Genomic DNA, 13,124 nt, shown 5'->3' on the forward strand with positions numbered 1-13,124 from the left:
AGTGCCGTTCAAAATCTGAGAAGGACGAGGTGTGGAGCATGCTTTCAGAAGTCTTAAAAGAGCAACACTACGATGTCGAAACTAAAGAACCCGAACCACCAAAAAAGAAAATCTTCTGCTGGTGGCATCTGACTCAGATGATGAAAATGAACATGCGTCAGTCTGCACTGCTTTGGATCATTATCGAGGAGAACCTGTCATCAGCATGGACTCATGTCCCCTGAAATGGGGATTGAAGCATGAAGGGACATATGAATCTTTAGCGCGTCTGGCACATAAATATCTTGCAATGCCGGCTACACCAGTGCCATGCGAATGCCTGTTCTCACTTTCAGGTGACATTGTAAACAAGAAGCAGGCAGCATTATCTCTTGCAAATTGTAACCAAACTTGTTTGTCTGAGCGATTGGCTGAACAAGAAGTAGGACTGAGTGGATTTGTAGGCTCTAAAGTTTTACATTGTTTTGTTTTTGAGTGCAGTTACGTAGCAACAAAATCTACATTTGTAAGTTACACTTTCACAATAAAGAGATTGCATTTCAGTACTCAGGGCTGGCTTTAGCAAGTGCGGGGCCCGATTCGTACTCACCCGGTGGCGCTCCGGGTCTTTGGTGGCACTTCGGCGGCGGGTCCTTCACTCACTCTGGGTCTTCGGCGGCATTGAAGGACTGCTGCTGAAGACCCGGAGCGCCGCCGGGTGAGTAAAAATTTAAAAGGCGCTGGTGCGAGGACCTCTTAGGTATGAGGTGAATTGTATGAGGTGAATTGAAAAACACTATTTCTTTTGTTTATATTTTTACAGTACAAATATTTGTAATAAAAACAATAATATAAAGTGAGCACTGTACACTTTGTATTCTGTGTTGTAATAGAAATCAATATTTGAAAATACAGAAAACATCCAAAATATTTAATAAATTTCAATTGGTAGCCAATTGTTTAACAGTGCGGTTAGTCGCGATACATTTTTTGTGAGTTAACTGCGATTAATCAACAGTCCTAATAATAATCTTTCCTTTCTCCCATCCTTTGTCTTGCCTATTTAGACTATAGGCTTTCTGGGAACGGGGCTGCCTCTCACCATGTGTTGTACAGCGCCTGGCACAATGGGGCCTGGATTGGGCCCCAGGCACTGCTGTAACATTAATAATGCATGTTTGTGTGACCTTCAAGATCTTGCCTTCAAACCCAGCTGTGAAGTGGCTAGCATGGGCACCCCGTAAATAGTGTCTGGCAAAATGAATCAGTGGCAGAAACCAGAGCTGGGGCAGCTTGGGGGAATCATATGTTAAACAGACGGGCAAGGGAAAAGAAAGATTCGTTGTAGCATCAAGAATGAGTTCTCGTCGTTCGGTGAGGCCCCTCAGCAAGCCTGTCGGTGCGTGGTATCCCTGGTTATGTGAGACTGTGGGAGCTTCAGTCTGTTGCCAAGCACTGCAGTGCATCTCTGCAGAACAGTTTGCCATAGGCCTTTGCCCTTGGAGTGCTGGGTGGGTGTGGGGGCTCCCAAGCCGGTGCTTCATCCCCATAGATCTCTCCCCCGGGGCCGTGATGTTTCTGGGGTATCTCGTGCATGCTCGTGAAGTGCTTTCCAGCGTGGAATAAAGTTGGAGCCTTTTTTTGTGTGTCTTGGATACAGAATCTCCCCACGTCGCTGCGGTGAGTCCTGTTGTGCAGGCCCTGCTGGGAGAAGATGCGATGCTGGAGTGCCACGTTTCCGGGGTACCCCCTCCCCAGATCATATGGTACAAAGGTAGGGCTGGAATTGACTGAAGTGAGCTGTGCAACAGTTTGGGGGGGCTAGGGGCATATTATCTGCCCCCCTACTCTTAACACAGACAGATTGCGCCTCCCAGTCCTGCAGATGGACTCCTCACCTGGCTAGTCTGGCTAGCCGTCTTCTCGCTCCCGAGACCCCGAACCTCTCTCCACCCTGCCAGCCAGCAGCAGTCCATTCTGCACTGCATTGCACCTGCTGCTTGGACCATTCTGTGTTTGGGATGCCCCGACTTAGCCTGCCCTGGCAATGAATACAGGAAATCCCCTTGGCAGGAGGAAGAACCTTCCTGCGATATTTCCAGCTCAATTTTGCAGGCTCAGGTTCTGTATCCAAACAAACTAACTCTCCATCCCTTTGAAGATTTGCCCATTGACGGCAAGAGAAGGCAGGAAGGGGCTCTGAGGTGCTAAGGCAGTGAGGAATAAAGGTTTGACGTTCAGGATCTTTCCTTGGCCAGGGGAACAGGAAGTGGCATCTTCTCCGCCAGGTGCCCATCGGGCGGTCCTGCAGCTCCAGGCAGTGCAGGAGGAGGATTCAGGAGAGTACATCTGCGAGGCCGTCAGTGAGGCGGGGGTCTCCTTTGATGGCATCCTGCTGCAAGTTGGCTGTAAGTCTTGACTTATAAAGCTTTGGGCTCCTGCAGATTATTCAAGAAAAAGCAGCTCACGGTGGCAAATGACCCGCTCCGCTGGGATGTGTGCCGTGTTGTTGTAGCCATGTCGGTCGCAGGATATTAGAGAGACCAGGTGGGTGAGGTAGTGTCTTTTATTGGCCCAATAGAAGCTGGTGTAATAAAAGACAGATATTACCTCACCCACCTTGTCTCTCGATGAGAGAATTCACAGGAGTTTAGACTGGAATGGCCCAGTCTGAGCTATTCACTGATACCTCCACTCTCTGCCCTGTTACAGGTGAGTCTCTCTCTCCGCTCCTGTCAGTAGTAACACTCTGCAGCCAAGCACAGTGCTGCTAAATATGGTTTTGTGTGTCCACACCTGCAGACTGCCCCTCATGCCAGCAGTGCCACTGAGGCCAATGTCTGCGTGGGGTTTATGGGACTGAGCCCTGCACCATGGTGAGCAGAATTGGACTGGAGCATCTGCCCTGGGTTCAGCGTGGGGAGGGGAGGCAGAGGAGACAGGCTGGTTACTAGCTCTGGGAGTGAGAGCAGCACCAGCCTTGTGGCAGTCCTTGGTGGTGGGTTCACGCCATTAGGCGAGTGACCTGCTCCGGGTCACGCAGACCCGCTCAGACTCAGAGACTCTCATTTAGGGGCCAAGCCAAGGTGAAACCTTGGGACTTCTCAGCTGCAAACTCTGTGCTCGTCCCTTCTGCCTCAGCTTGCTGGACAGAGCAGCTGGGGCCCGACTAGCATGAACGGGGTGACTGACCGAACCCCTCCTCAGGGGGAGCGCCTCACTGCGTGTACGGTGGTGTGGGCTGAGCTGGCTCCAGGCCCCTTGGCTTTTCTCGGGGGGATGCAGAGGCTGAGCTGTTTTGAAACAAGACGACCCTCTGCACAGCCCGTTCCCCTGGGACAAGTGCAGAGCAGCTGCGGTTCCCGTTGGTACAGACTGCAGAGCAGTTGCCAGCAGCGGAGGGGGATTTCCTCAGGCAGCGGGTCCCAGCCAACACCCCCCACGCACCCGGCCCTGGGGTCCAATTGCTCTGCTGTCGGCACTGGCTCGGGCGGCTGAAACGCAGCTGGCTCTCTACCGTTCTCCAGTGCAGCCGGGGCCGGGAGGAGCTAGAGAACGGGGAGAAGCGCCGAGAGGCGGAGCTGAAGCAGCAAAGGCAGATTTGAGCGCTAAGGCGTGAAAGCAGCTTCCCCAGCCTGGTGGCTGGGTCGCTGTCTGGGCAGCAGTGGGGAATGCCAGCTCCTGGCTCTTACGAGAGGACATGTTGCCACCTCCATGGGAGAGGAGGCTCAGTGCCTAGCCAGGCAGGTATGGCGCTTCTGTTTACCAGTCGGGGAGCCTCTCCTCCCCTGCGTCAGTGTGACCCAGCTCAGTCCCGCGCCCCTGGGGGCTGAGCAGGGTGGTGTCACCACACAAGGGGGCACAGAGCAGTTTGTGCTTCCTAGTGGTGGGCAGGGGCTCTCCCGGGAATCCGTAGGGAGGGAGAGGGTCGGAAAGCCCCCAGCCTCTGCGTTCTTGGACCCGCTGCTTTGCTGGGAGGGTGACTCTCACTCCTGTTGTTGTGATACTTTCAGGAGGAATTTCCCAATTCTGTCCCCGCTTCTGTGGGGCGGGAGCTCTGGGAAATCTCGGGGGAGTCTCTTCCCACTCACCACCCATTCTTTGTTCTTCCTTGAACGCTCTTCGGCCATGAGGTTTTGGACTGCGCTCTCCCTCCATCACAGCTGAGGCCTGGATGGGGGCCACTCTGGATCCTGTTATTAATGCTCTTAGATCAGCCAGCTACTCCCTAACCCCAGAGACTGAAGCCATGTCTTTGCTATGACTATAGCCCAGTCAGACCTGGCTACAACATGGTTGTCTCCGGAGCCCATTACAGCACGGGTGAAGCGTGTAGTGAGAACACTGGGTCCAGTCTTGGCTCTGGCCTAGGTCTAGTGCAGGTGAGCTCTGTCTCCGCAGTCTGCCTGCCTGGCCCCTGCCAGCCTGGGGAGGGAAAGAGGGGGACTTGGGAGGGAAGAATTTGCCAGTTAGACTCCCCCCCTGCATGTTGATGGTGAAAAAAGCGGCCTCCCACTCTTTGGGGCGCACTAAGAATTGAGGATGCGAGTAGCCCAGCAGCTGCTGCTGTGGTTTGGAGAAGACAGGGTGTGTTTGGGGATTTTCAGAAATCTTTGTGCGTTTGCGCGGACACACAAGAACAGAACAAAGACGTGATGCAGCTTAGTGAGGAGCAGCAGCCAAAACGATACACGAGACAAGGAATCAACCTCCTCTTCTGAACAGGCTGGTCCCTGCTATCTTTGCTGACGTGGCAGGGGCTCAAAGCCAAGGGTACGGTGGGGTGTGGGCCTCCCTCAGACACTCTCCTGACCCAGCTACTGCTTCCCACATGCTAATATAATCAAGAGCGAAGCGCCTGGCAGGGCCATGGAGGGAGCCCAGGTTTCCCCAGGCCGGAAGAAGGAAGGGGAAGGGACAGGGGCCGTCTGCCTGGCTTCTGGTGCTGGGGGGAAGCTGGTGGGCCTGCCCTGGTGTCAGAAAGGCAGCCAGCTCCGGGGGGTGTGTGACCAGGCTCCCCCACTCGGCGCTCGGTTCCTGTGTCTGGCTCCGTCCTGCATGGTGCTAGCAAGGCAGCTGCTAGACTCATTATAAAGGGAGGCAGTGGGGTGAATTCTGTAACGTTAGCTGTTGACCCAGCGTGGGAATTGCCCAGACCAGGCGTTGAGACTGTTCTGTGCTGGCGGAGAGGCCCGGGGAACAAGAGGACATCGCTCTCCCAGCAGCAAGACCTGGGCGCGTTGCAGCGCAGGACTCCGCCCTCGCGCTGGGCAGAAGTGGAGGTACAGGGGAAGGGTTTGCAGTTCTCAGACATGGGCACCTGTGACAGGATGAACAAGCTCCATCTAGGGACGCTCAAACCGGTGTGTAGAACCCTAACACCAGCCGGCTCAGGTGCCCATCTGAGTGACTGCCTCAGGCGGCCAGCCTGGAAACTAGCCCGCAGGGAGAGACGGAGGTGAACAGTGAGCAGCGTGTCTCTGGGTGGCCTTTGAAGAGCATCTATGTCCCCATAGAACCTAGGCCTGAGTCTACTGGGGGGAGACCCCAATGACTCCAAAGGACTTTGGATCAGGCCTCTGATGCCCCAGATTAACTTTGGGGCAGCCCTTTTTTTCTCTCTCTCGGGCTGACTGGTGCAAGCTGCTTGGTTCTCGTGCTGTCTTAGTTACCCTGTGACCTGCTGTATCTAGCTCGGTATCTGCCAAGTTGGGCGGTGAACTTGTGGGGAAATGAAGGGTCCCTTTCCCTCAAACTATCCCTCGTCCCCCCCACAGTCCCATCCCAGTAAAGTGATTAGCGAAGGGCTGAGAAATGGAGAGAGTGGTGCCAATATGGGAGGATCTCCCCGTGGGGGCATGGCCGGCTTTATGAACGGCGGGGCCCGGTTTGAATACCGGGGGGTCTGCTCCGGGTCTTCCGCGGCACTGAAGGACCCCCCTGCCGCCAAAATGCCGCCAAAGCTCCGCCGCCAAAATGCCACCGAAGACTCGGAGCAGACCGCCCCCGCCACCGGGTGAGTTAAAAAAAAATATTAAAAAGGCGCCTAAGGCATAGGGCCCTCTTAGGCGCGGACACGGGGCCTGATTCCGGGGAATCGGGGGAATTGGCTTAAAGCCGGCCCTGCGTGCAGGTGATGGGAGCCTGTCACTTGGGCCATCTGTGAGCTGGGCAAACCTGTGAGAAGTACCCCCGTGGGGCCTTGCGGGGTGGATTCAGTGACCAACCAGGTCTTTTCCCCTCTGGCTCCTGTGATTTGCTCCCCTCTCCGTTTGTCTCAAGCTGTTTAGATATTCTTAGCTGAGCTCTGAGCTAGATTTACTAACTCCCATCATGAGTGGGCTGTAAATCTCCCCCGATGCCTTTCTGACACCGCTGCAGCTAGATGCCTCCTTCCACGTTAATGGAAATGGACAAGCTGAAAACAGCCTATGGGTCCGGGGCTCTTCATTGTTTTTTAAAATGGCAGCTATTAAGAGCCACGTGGAATTGCATCATGCTCCTTGGGGATTTCAATTCTTGATTTATTTTATAAGAAAAATGAAGCCCCGGAGAGGGAAGATCACGTTTGCCAGAGTGTCCCTGGCAAAGTTCCTGCCTCTTTTCATGTCCACCACGAATGCAAAACCATCTTACAAGTTAAAACACAACCTGCATCTGGCAACTAATAGGTCTGAAGGGGGTGGAACCGGTTAAATCACTGGCTTTCAGATCTTGGCAGTAGGTCCCAGGGTGACCAGGAGTTTAGTACTGCCAACCACTGTCAATGGAGATGGAGAAGATCCATGTTGTCTATAGATAGGACCGTTCATGTGTATAGATATCTCCATCTCAGTAGAGATCCTCATCATGTAAAGCAGCAGAGAGGGACATGCTGACCTAGAACTAAAAGACGGGGTGAAATACCCAAGTTCCAGATACTTTCTCTCCTGTCCACCATGATAGAGTTGGACCCGTTCGTGTCATTGTGTTAATCAGTAAAATGATCAGATGTTAGAGACAACAGGACTTATTAGGTCATCCTGTCCATATGCTAAGCACTGGGCCTTCTACCCTTTGACTTGAGTCTGTCGCACACCCTAGTGCATCTTGGTGTTGAGTCCTGCTGGATGTTGTACGCTCATGTGAAATACGTTATAGCTAAACCCGTATTTAAATTTCTACGCCCGTTGGAAACTTCTTTTAATGTCAATAACTTATTTAAAATGGAATGGGGTACAGCTCGTCCTCCGGGGCTGGGGTGTGGAATGGATAGGATCCAAAAGGAAAACTTCCAGCACAGAGAAGACCTACCTACGTGCCCTTTAGAATGAAACTGATTGTCCCATTCAGAGATCGCGTTAAATTGGCGTCAGGCCTGGACCTGAGACTCTTCCCTGCTTTCTCTTTCAGCTGCCCCTCGGTTTGCAGAACGCCCGCAGGACGTGACTGCGGAGATGGGGAAGAGCGTCCGTCTGGCATGTCGCGTTGAGGGACATCCGCCTCCACTGATTTCGTGGTCCAGACAGGACGGCAAAGCTGTCACTGCCCAGCCTGGTCTGCTCAGCAATTCCAGCCTTGTGGAGTCTGGTGAACTCTTTATGGAAAGTAAGAGAACCAGGACCATTTGTGCATGCGTGTACAGGTGTACGCCTCGGTACGAGCACTTAGTGCACATCTGAGTGCGTGCACATGTGTTGCATGCATATCTGGATGTGTGTACACACTGCACACATGTCTGGGTGTGCGGAGTATTTCTGTGTGTTATCTGCCAAAAGATGTGTATACGCTTCTCTTGTGCAGTGTTGCATGTGTGTTGTCACCTTGTGTATACACATAAGCATTTTGGGGGGGGTGTTGGACTAGATCTTATGCCGTTGCTTTGTTGTATGAAGAAGTTGATGGGTTTGGCATATTCCTTGTGTTTGCATCCTTTGGTAACTGCACTCCGAGGTGCGCCGGTGTGTACGCTTTCACCACTAGCTTTGCACGAGCTTGTTTAACCAGTGGCCCTGCTTCTCCATTGCCTTGCACATAGTTTGCAAAGGGAGTGTGAGGCGCTACCGTTCTGGCGTGGTAGCGTGGTACACCCTGTACCAGGGCTAACGTCGCCACCCTTTGGCCCACCGCAAGCAGGCTGGATGCTTTCCAGGCTTATAAGCATCCGCGTGTTATTTATTAGGTCCCCTCCACCAATTCATCAGTACAGCCTCGTGCGGCGACAGACGAGTGGACATCAACTTGATCGTTCTCATTTGCTCATCAGCCTCCTGCCTAATTAAGCCACTGGGCACCGATCTCCCAATGAAGTCCGCTCTTGAGGGGAGGAATAGCTAATACTGTAGTGACTAGAGTGCTGGGTCAGACCCCCAGGCCGCTGTCACATGCCCACTTCCCACTCACCTTGGACAGGTGTACGTGCCAATGCTAGGCGGTGCGGGATTGTTTTTGAGGCGGCCCCACGGTTTGCTGGCGTGAGCTCTTCCCCCTACCAGAGCTCAGAGGCCTGGCAGAGCCCCTCTACTGTCTTGCTCAGACCTTTCCTCTCCCCCTGCCCCAGGTGTGTCACTGGATGACCAAGCCGTCTACGTCTGCGAAGCACAGAATGTATTTGGGAAGATCCAGGCTGAGGCCAAGCTCACGGTCACCGGACAAGGTTTACAGTCTTTCTTTTTTACATATTTGTTATAAGCCTCGTGCCATTGCTAGAGCAAATTAAAGCCCAGGGCGCAGACGCTGACTGTCCCTATGTCCGTGTCTGTAATGGTGGGGATGACTCTTGTTCCCCACCGGTCGCTCCTTTGGAAGATGCAGCTTGGGAATTCCAGTGCCCACTGGCTGGGGCTAAAGGGAATGGCTCTTTGACGTTTAGGTTCATGATACTGTATCTAGAGATGGACCTTTCCCCAAATCATGCAGCCAGCCCCCCGCACTCTTGGGCAAGCTGGATAGGTTTAGGCTGAACCAAAGAAATGAGATCCAGATAGAGACGTTGTGGCTCTGGTCCATTTCTAGCGGTAATGTGTTGCAATGAGCCCCCTCCGCATACATGGAGTCATCAGCAGGGATTGAACTGGAACCTTCACAGCACCACGAATACAGGGCTCTGCCACTTGAGCTAAAGGAGTAACTCCTTCTGCTGTAATAACTGGGTTGTTAGTCACTCGGGCCAGCCACTAGACGGGGACGTGATCACACGTGAAGCCAGTGTATGTGTACACGCGTAATAGTATTAGATCTGATAGGCTGTAGGATGCAGCCGCTAGTGGGTGCAACCATTCACAATCGAGATGTCCGTAGAATAGCTTAAGGGATGACCCAACGGGTTTATACACATGCAGATCCAAAGCTCCCCCCAGCAGAGGGCAGTGAGGAACCTGCATGAGGACAGAATAGCTGCACTCAAACCCTGGGTCTGAGTCTTGGCCCCTGCAGCTGTTTGGGCACGTCGATCCAGCCAGCACGGTGAACCTCGTGCAGTGGTGTGACCAAGAACTGTTTTGCTTTCAGAGGCTGGACAAGGCTCATATTAATGATTTTTCGTCCTGGAGGCTAATTTATAAAACACACCAAGAAGCAGAACTTCTTAAAGCCAGCTTGTCCCCACTTAATGTAGCCTTTTCCTTCTCCAGTTGCCCCAGAGATCGCTGTCGGGTCCCCTGTGATCCGTGCCCATGTGGGTCAGCCCGTCTCACTGCCATGCATAATCCTGGCTGGGAGACCTCTGCCAGACCGACGATGGCTAAAGGACGGGAAGCCGGTGAGGTCTTGGTCCTCTGTCTGTTTGATTTGCTGCCTGGGGGCAAGGGGGGCGGAGTGTGGTGAGTCATGCACAGGTCAGCAGAGTCCTTGGCGCTGCTGGAGCCTGGTAGAGAAATCTGATTGTTATTGACACTAGCACAGCGTTTGTTGTGCTGCGTCATGTCATTGTGATCGTGTTATTCAGCGGGATGACGGTACAATCAAAGTCAGAGATAGAAAAGACTTCGGAGAATAGCCTGGCCTGCCCCCATGTGTTACCACTCGGACCCCTTCCCTTGGGAGACCGTCATACGGATCTCGCTGTCAGGAAGCTTTGCCCTAGAATTCAGCCTCAATTTTTCTCTTTCTTAATTTCCCCCTTTACTACGAGTTATGTCCCTCCAGGTTGCACTAAATAACTCCTCTTCCTCCACAGTTACCCCCTTCAGAGACTGGGGGGCTGTTGTAATATCTCCCCTATGTCATCACGGAGCCAGTCTCCCCCTGCTGAGCCCTTTCATCTCCCCCCGGTGATTGTCTCTCTTCTCTGAGCTCCCTCCAGTTTGTCATGAGGGGCCAGATCCTTGGCTGGTGCAAACTGCCATAGCTCTGTTGAAGTCAACAGAGTGATGCTGGTTTTTACTAGCTGGGGATCTGACCTTAAACATTTTCTAAAGGCAGAGGGACAAGCATGTGATGCTCGTTGAACTGACCATCAATCCTGACTCATGGTTTCTCTCCGTTCCCAGGTCACACTGGGCAGCCGCTATTCCATACGCACAGATGGAAGTTTCCATATAGACCAGGCCTTCCAGGCGGATGCTGGGAAATACACCTGCGTGGTCACTAACGCCATTGGCTCTCGCAGGCAGAATGTGACTCTTGCCATCCACGGTGAGCGGTTTAGATCCGGGCTGGGCCGCCCAGAGGGGGGGGCAAGAGGGGCAATTTGCCCCAGGCCCCGAGCCCCACAGGGGCCCCCACGAGAGTTTTTCGGGGCCCCTGGAGCGGGGTCCCTCACTCGCTCTGGGGGGCCCGGAAAACTCTTGTGGGGCCGGGCGCAGGAGCTTCTTCGCTCCCGGTCTTCGCCGGCGGGGGGGTCCTTCCGCTCCGGGGCGGAAGGACCCCCTGCTGGCGAATTACCGCCGAAGACGGAGCGGGACCCGCTGCCGAAGTTCAGCTCGGTCTTCGGCGGCAATTCGGCGGCGGGGGGCCCTTCCGTTCCGGGACCCGCCGCCGAAGTGCCCCGAAGACCCGCGGCGGGGGCCCCCCCACCGCCGAATTACCGTTGCCGAAGTGCAGCCCGGTCTTCGGCGGTAATTCTGCGGCGGGGGGCTCCCGCCGCGGGTCTTCGGGGCACTTCGGCGGCGGGTCCCGGAACGGAAGGGCCCCCCGCTGCCGAAGACCCCGGGCCCCCGGAATCCTCTGGGCGGCCCTGGATCCGGGCTTTGCACGTTGCTTGTCTGTTTGCTGGCTTTGCACACTGTCGTGTTACAGTGTGTGGAGGCAGCTGCCGCAGTGGATGTTGAGTGCTCACCTCCTCTGCCAGCTTCCTGCAGAGCGCCTACAAAACCACGGTGCCTTTTGGAAGAGACATGGCTCTTGCCACGGAGCGAAATCAGCAACAATGCTTTCCCCAGGCAAGAAAAACGTGCGCTGTTGGAGCCAGTTCCCTTAGCAAGCGTCAGTCCCCAGGGCAGCACGTTGTTGACAAAGTAATTTAGGAAAATTCCTATTATCTGGCAGCTCTGGGACATCTGACTGGCCTGCACAAGTGCAATTGGATTCTGGACAAGTAGCCTTGAGCTGTGTACTAAAACTCCTGGGTGTGCTGACTGAAAGGCACAGACTTGTAAGCGGGGGTTTCTGAGACGGGTGGAGCTGCCCAGCGGGCAGTGACTTTAAGGCTGGGATTCTCAGAAGGGCCCAGCTAGATATTTTCAAAAACGCTCATCTCCCATTTGGTCACGTCAGCCAGGAGAGCTGAGCTGTTTCCAAAAGCTGGCTCTCAACTAAGTCGCCAGCTTTTCCAAAGGGCTTGGCACGGGCTTTTCAAAAGGACCTGGGCTCCCTTGAAAACCAGGCCATTGGGGTCGCCGCAGGTTGCTGAGTGCGCTTGCAGATCTGGCCCTTAATTAGATGGCTGAGTGGGAGCTGAGATCTCTTGCAGCTGTGGGTGCTGAGCACTTGGAAATCAAGCCCTGAGCGCTGGCCCTGCCTCGCTGTTCTCAGTCAGTGGTAAGCAGTAAGGAGGATGCTTCTCTCGCCTACAGTTCCGCCCAGCATTCAGCCTGGTCCTGCCCTCTATAGCACCAATGAGGGAGTGGCGGTCACCCTGCCGTGCAATGCCAGTGGAGTTCCCTTCCCCACTCTTACCTGGACAAAGGTAGGGTGGAGGCTCTAATGCTTGGTTAGGGTGGTGGGGGGAGGGGGCAGAAGGCTGACTCTTTCTTGGCAGTATATTGGCAAAGGAGTCCCAGCCCGCTGGCTGCTGCAGGGGTGTGTTAGAACACGTCACCCGGCTCACTGCCCGGTGCAGACCGGGACTGGCCCGTGTCAGATTGCGGTGAACCCTGAGGTCCCCACTGAGTGCTGAGCTGTGGCTAACACAGTGCTGTTTCCCAGTGCAGACAGGGCCAGAGAGATTGGCCTTCAGGCTGCCCCGTGTATCCGGAATGGGGAGAGTGCTGAGATCCCAGAGCATCCAGGAGTTGTGGAGATGGATGCTCCCGAGGGAATCCAGCGGGAGAAGGGTTAAAAGCACCAATCTAGCTCCTCTCGCCCATGTTTACCTCCCCCCACCCCTGGCTGGTGACTCAGTTAATTCCGGAGCCCCTGCTGTTTGTTCTTTTCCTTTAAAGGAACTGGAGCCCCTTTCCTCCCGGAGCCCCCACTACCACATCCCCAGCGATGGGAGCCTCCTGATCCCCCTGCCCTCTGCTGGAGATTCGGGGGTCTACGTCTGCACGGCCACCAACCTGGGGGGCTCCGCCAGCCGGGAAATCCAGCTCTCTGTCAACAGTGAGTCCACTTCGCTTGCTTGGGGAAGACCCAGCCAAGGACGCGGCCTGTTAAAATGGCCCCCTCTACCAGCAAGCCTTGGGCTGACAGCAGAGAGGCCTCGGGACTCACTGAGCCTGTTCCCAGCTCTCTCCCCCTTCCCGAGCCCTCAGCCCCGATAGAAAGACAGACACTCCCCTCTTGCAGTGAACATTTCCTTCCCTTCCCTGTTTGCGACTGGGCCTCCAGTTCTCTCTAGGAGTCGTCAATAAGCCCTGCCTAGCCCATGGGAGCATCACTGTTCCCGGAGCTCGTACTGCCCCGTGCAGGGGGCTTCCAGAGAACGTGCAGGGGCAGCGTGGTGCAGTGGCTAGGGCACTGCTCTATGAATCAGAAGACCTGGATTGTATTCCCAGCTCTGCAAC

At 54.6% G+C, this 13,124-nt stretch overlaps 1 protein-coding gene across 1 annotated transcript in view; it reads left to right on the top strand.

Annotated features, from left to right (window-relative positions):
• HMCN2 (hemicentin 2) overlaps positions 1–13,124 on the top strand; it is a 152,902-nt gene that overhangs the window by 17,960 nt on the left and 121,818 nt on the right. Inside the window, exons 14-21 of the mRNA XM_039507027.1 lie at positions 1,640–1,753; positions 2,238–2,387; positions 7,372–7,566; positions 8,519–8,614; positions 9,591–9,718; positions 10,449–10,593; positions 11,973–12,085; positions 12,561–12,720. Of these exons, the coding sequence (XP_039362961.1) occupies positions 1,640–1,753; positions 2,238–2,387; positions 7,372–7,566; positions 8,519–8,614; positions 9,591–9,718; positions 10,449–10,593; positions 11,973–12,085; positions 12,561–12,720 (1,101 nt within the window). The remainder of the gene's footprint in view (positions 1–1,639; positions 1,754–2,237; positions 2,388–7,371; positions 7,567–8,518; positions 8,615–9,590; positions 9,719–10,448; positions 10,594–11,972; positions 12,086–12,560; positions 12,721–13,124) is intronic.

The sequence above is a fragment of the Mauremys reevesii genome, linkage group 19 (assembly GCF_016161935.1).
Source record: "Mauremys reevesii isolate NIE-2019 linkage group 19, ASM1616193v1, whole genome shotgun sequence".
NCBI classification, from domain to species: domain Eukaryota; kingdom Metazoa; phylum Chordata; order Testudines; family Geoemydidae; genus Mauremys; species Mauremys reevesii.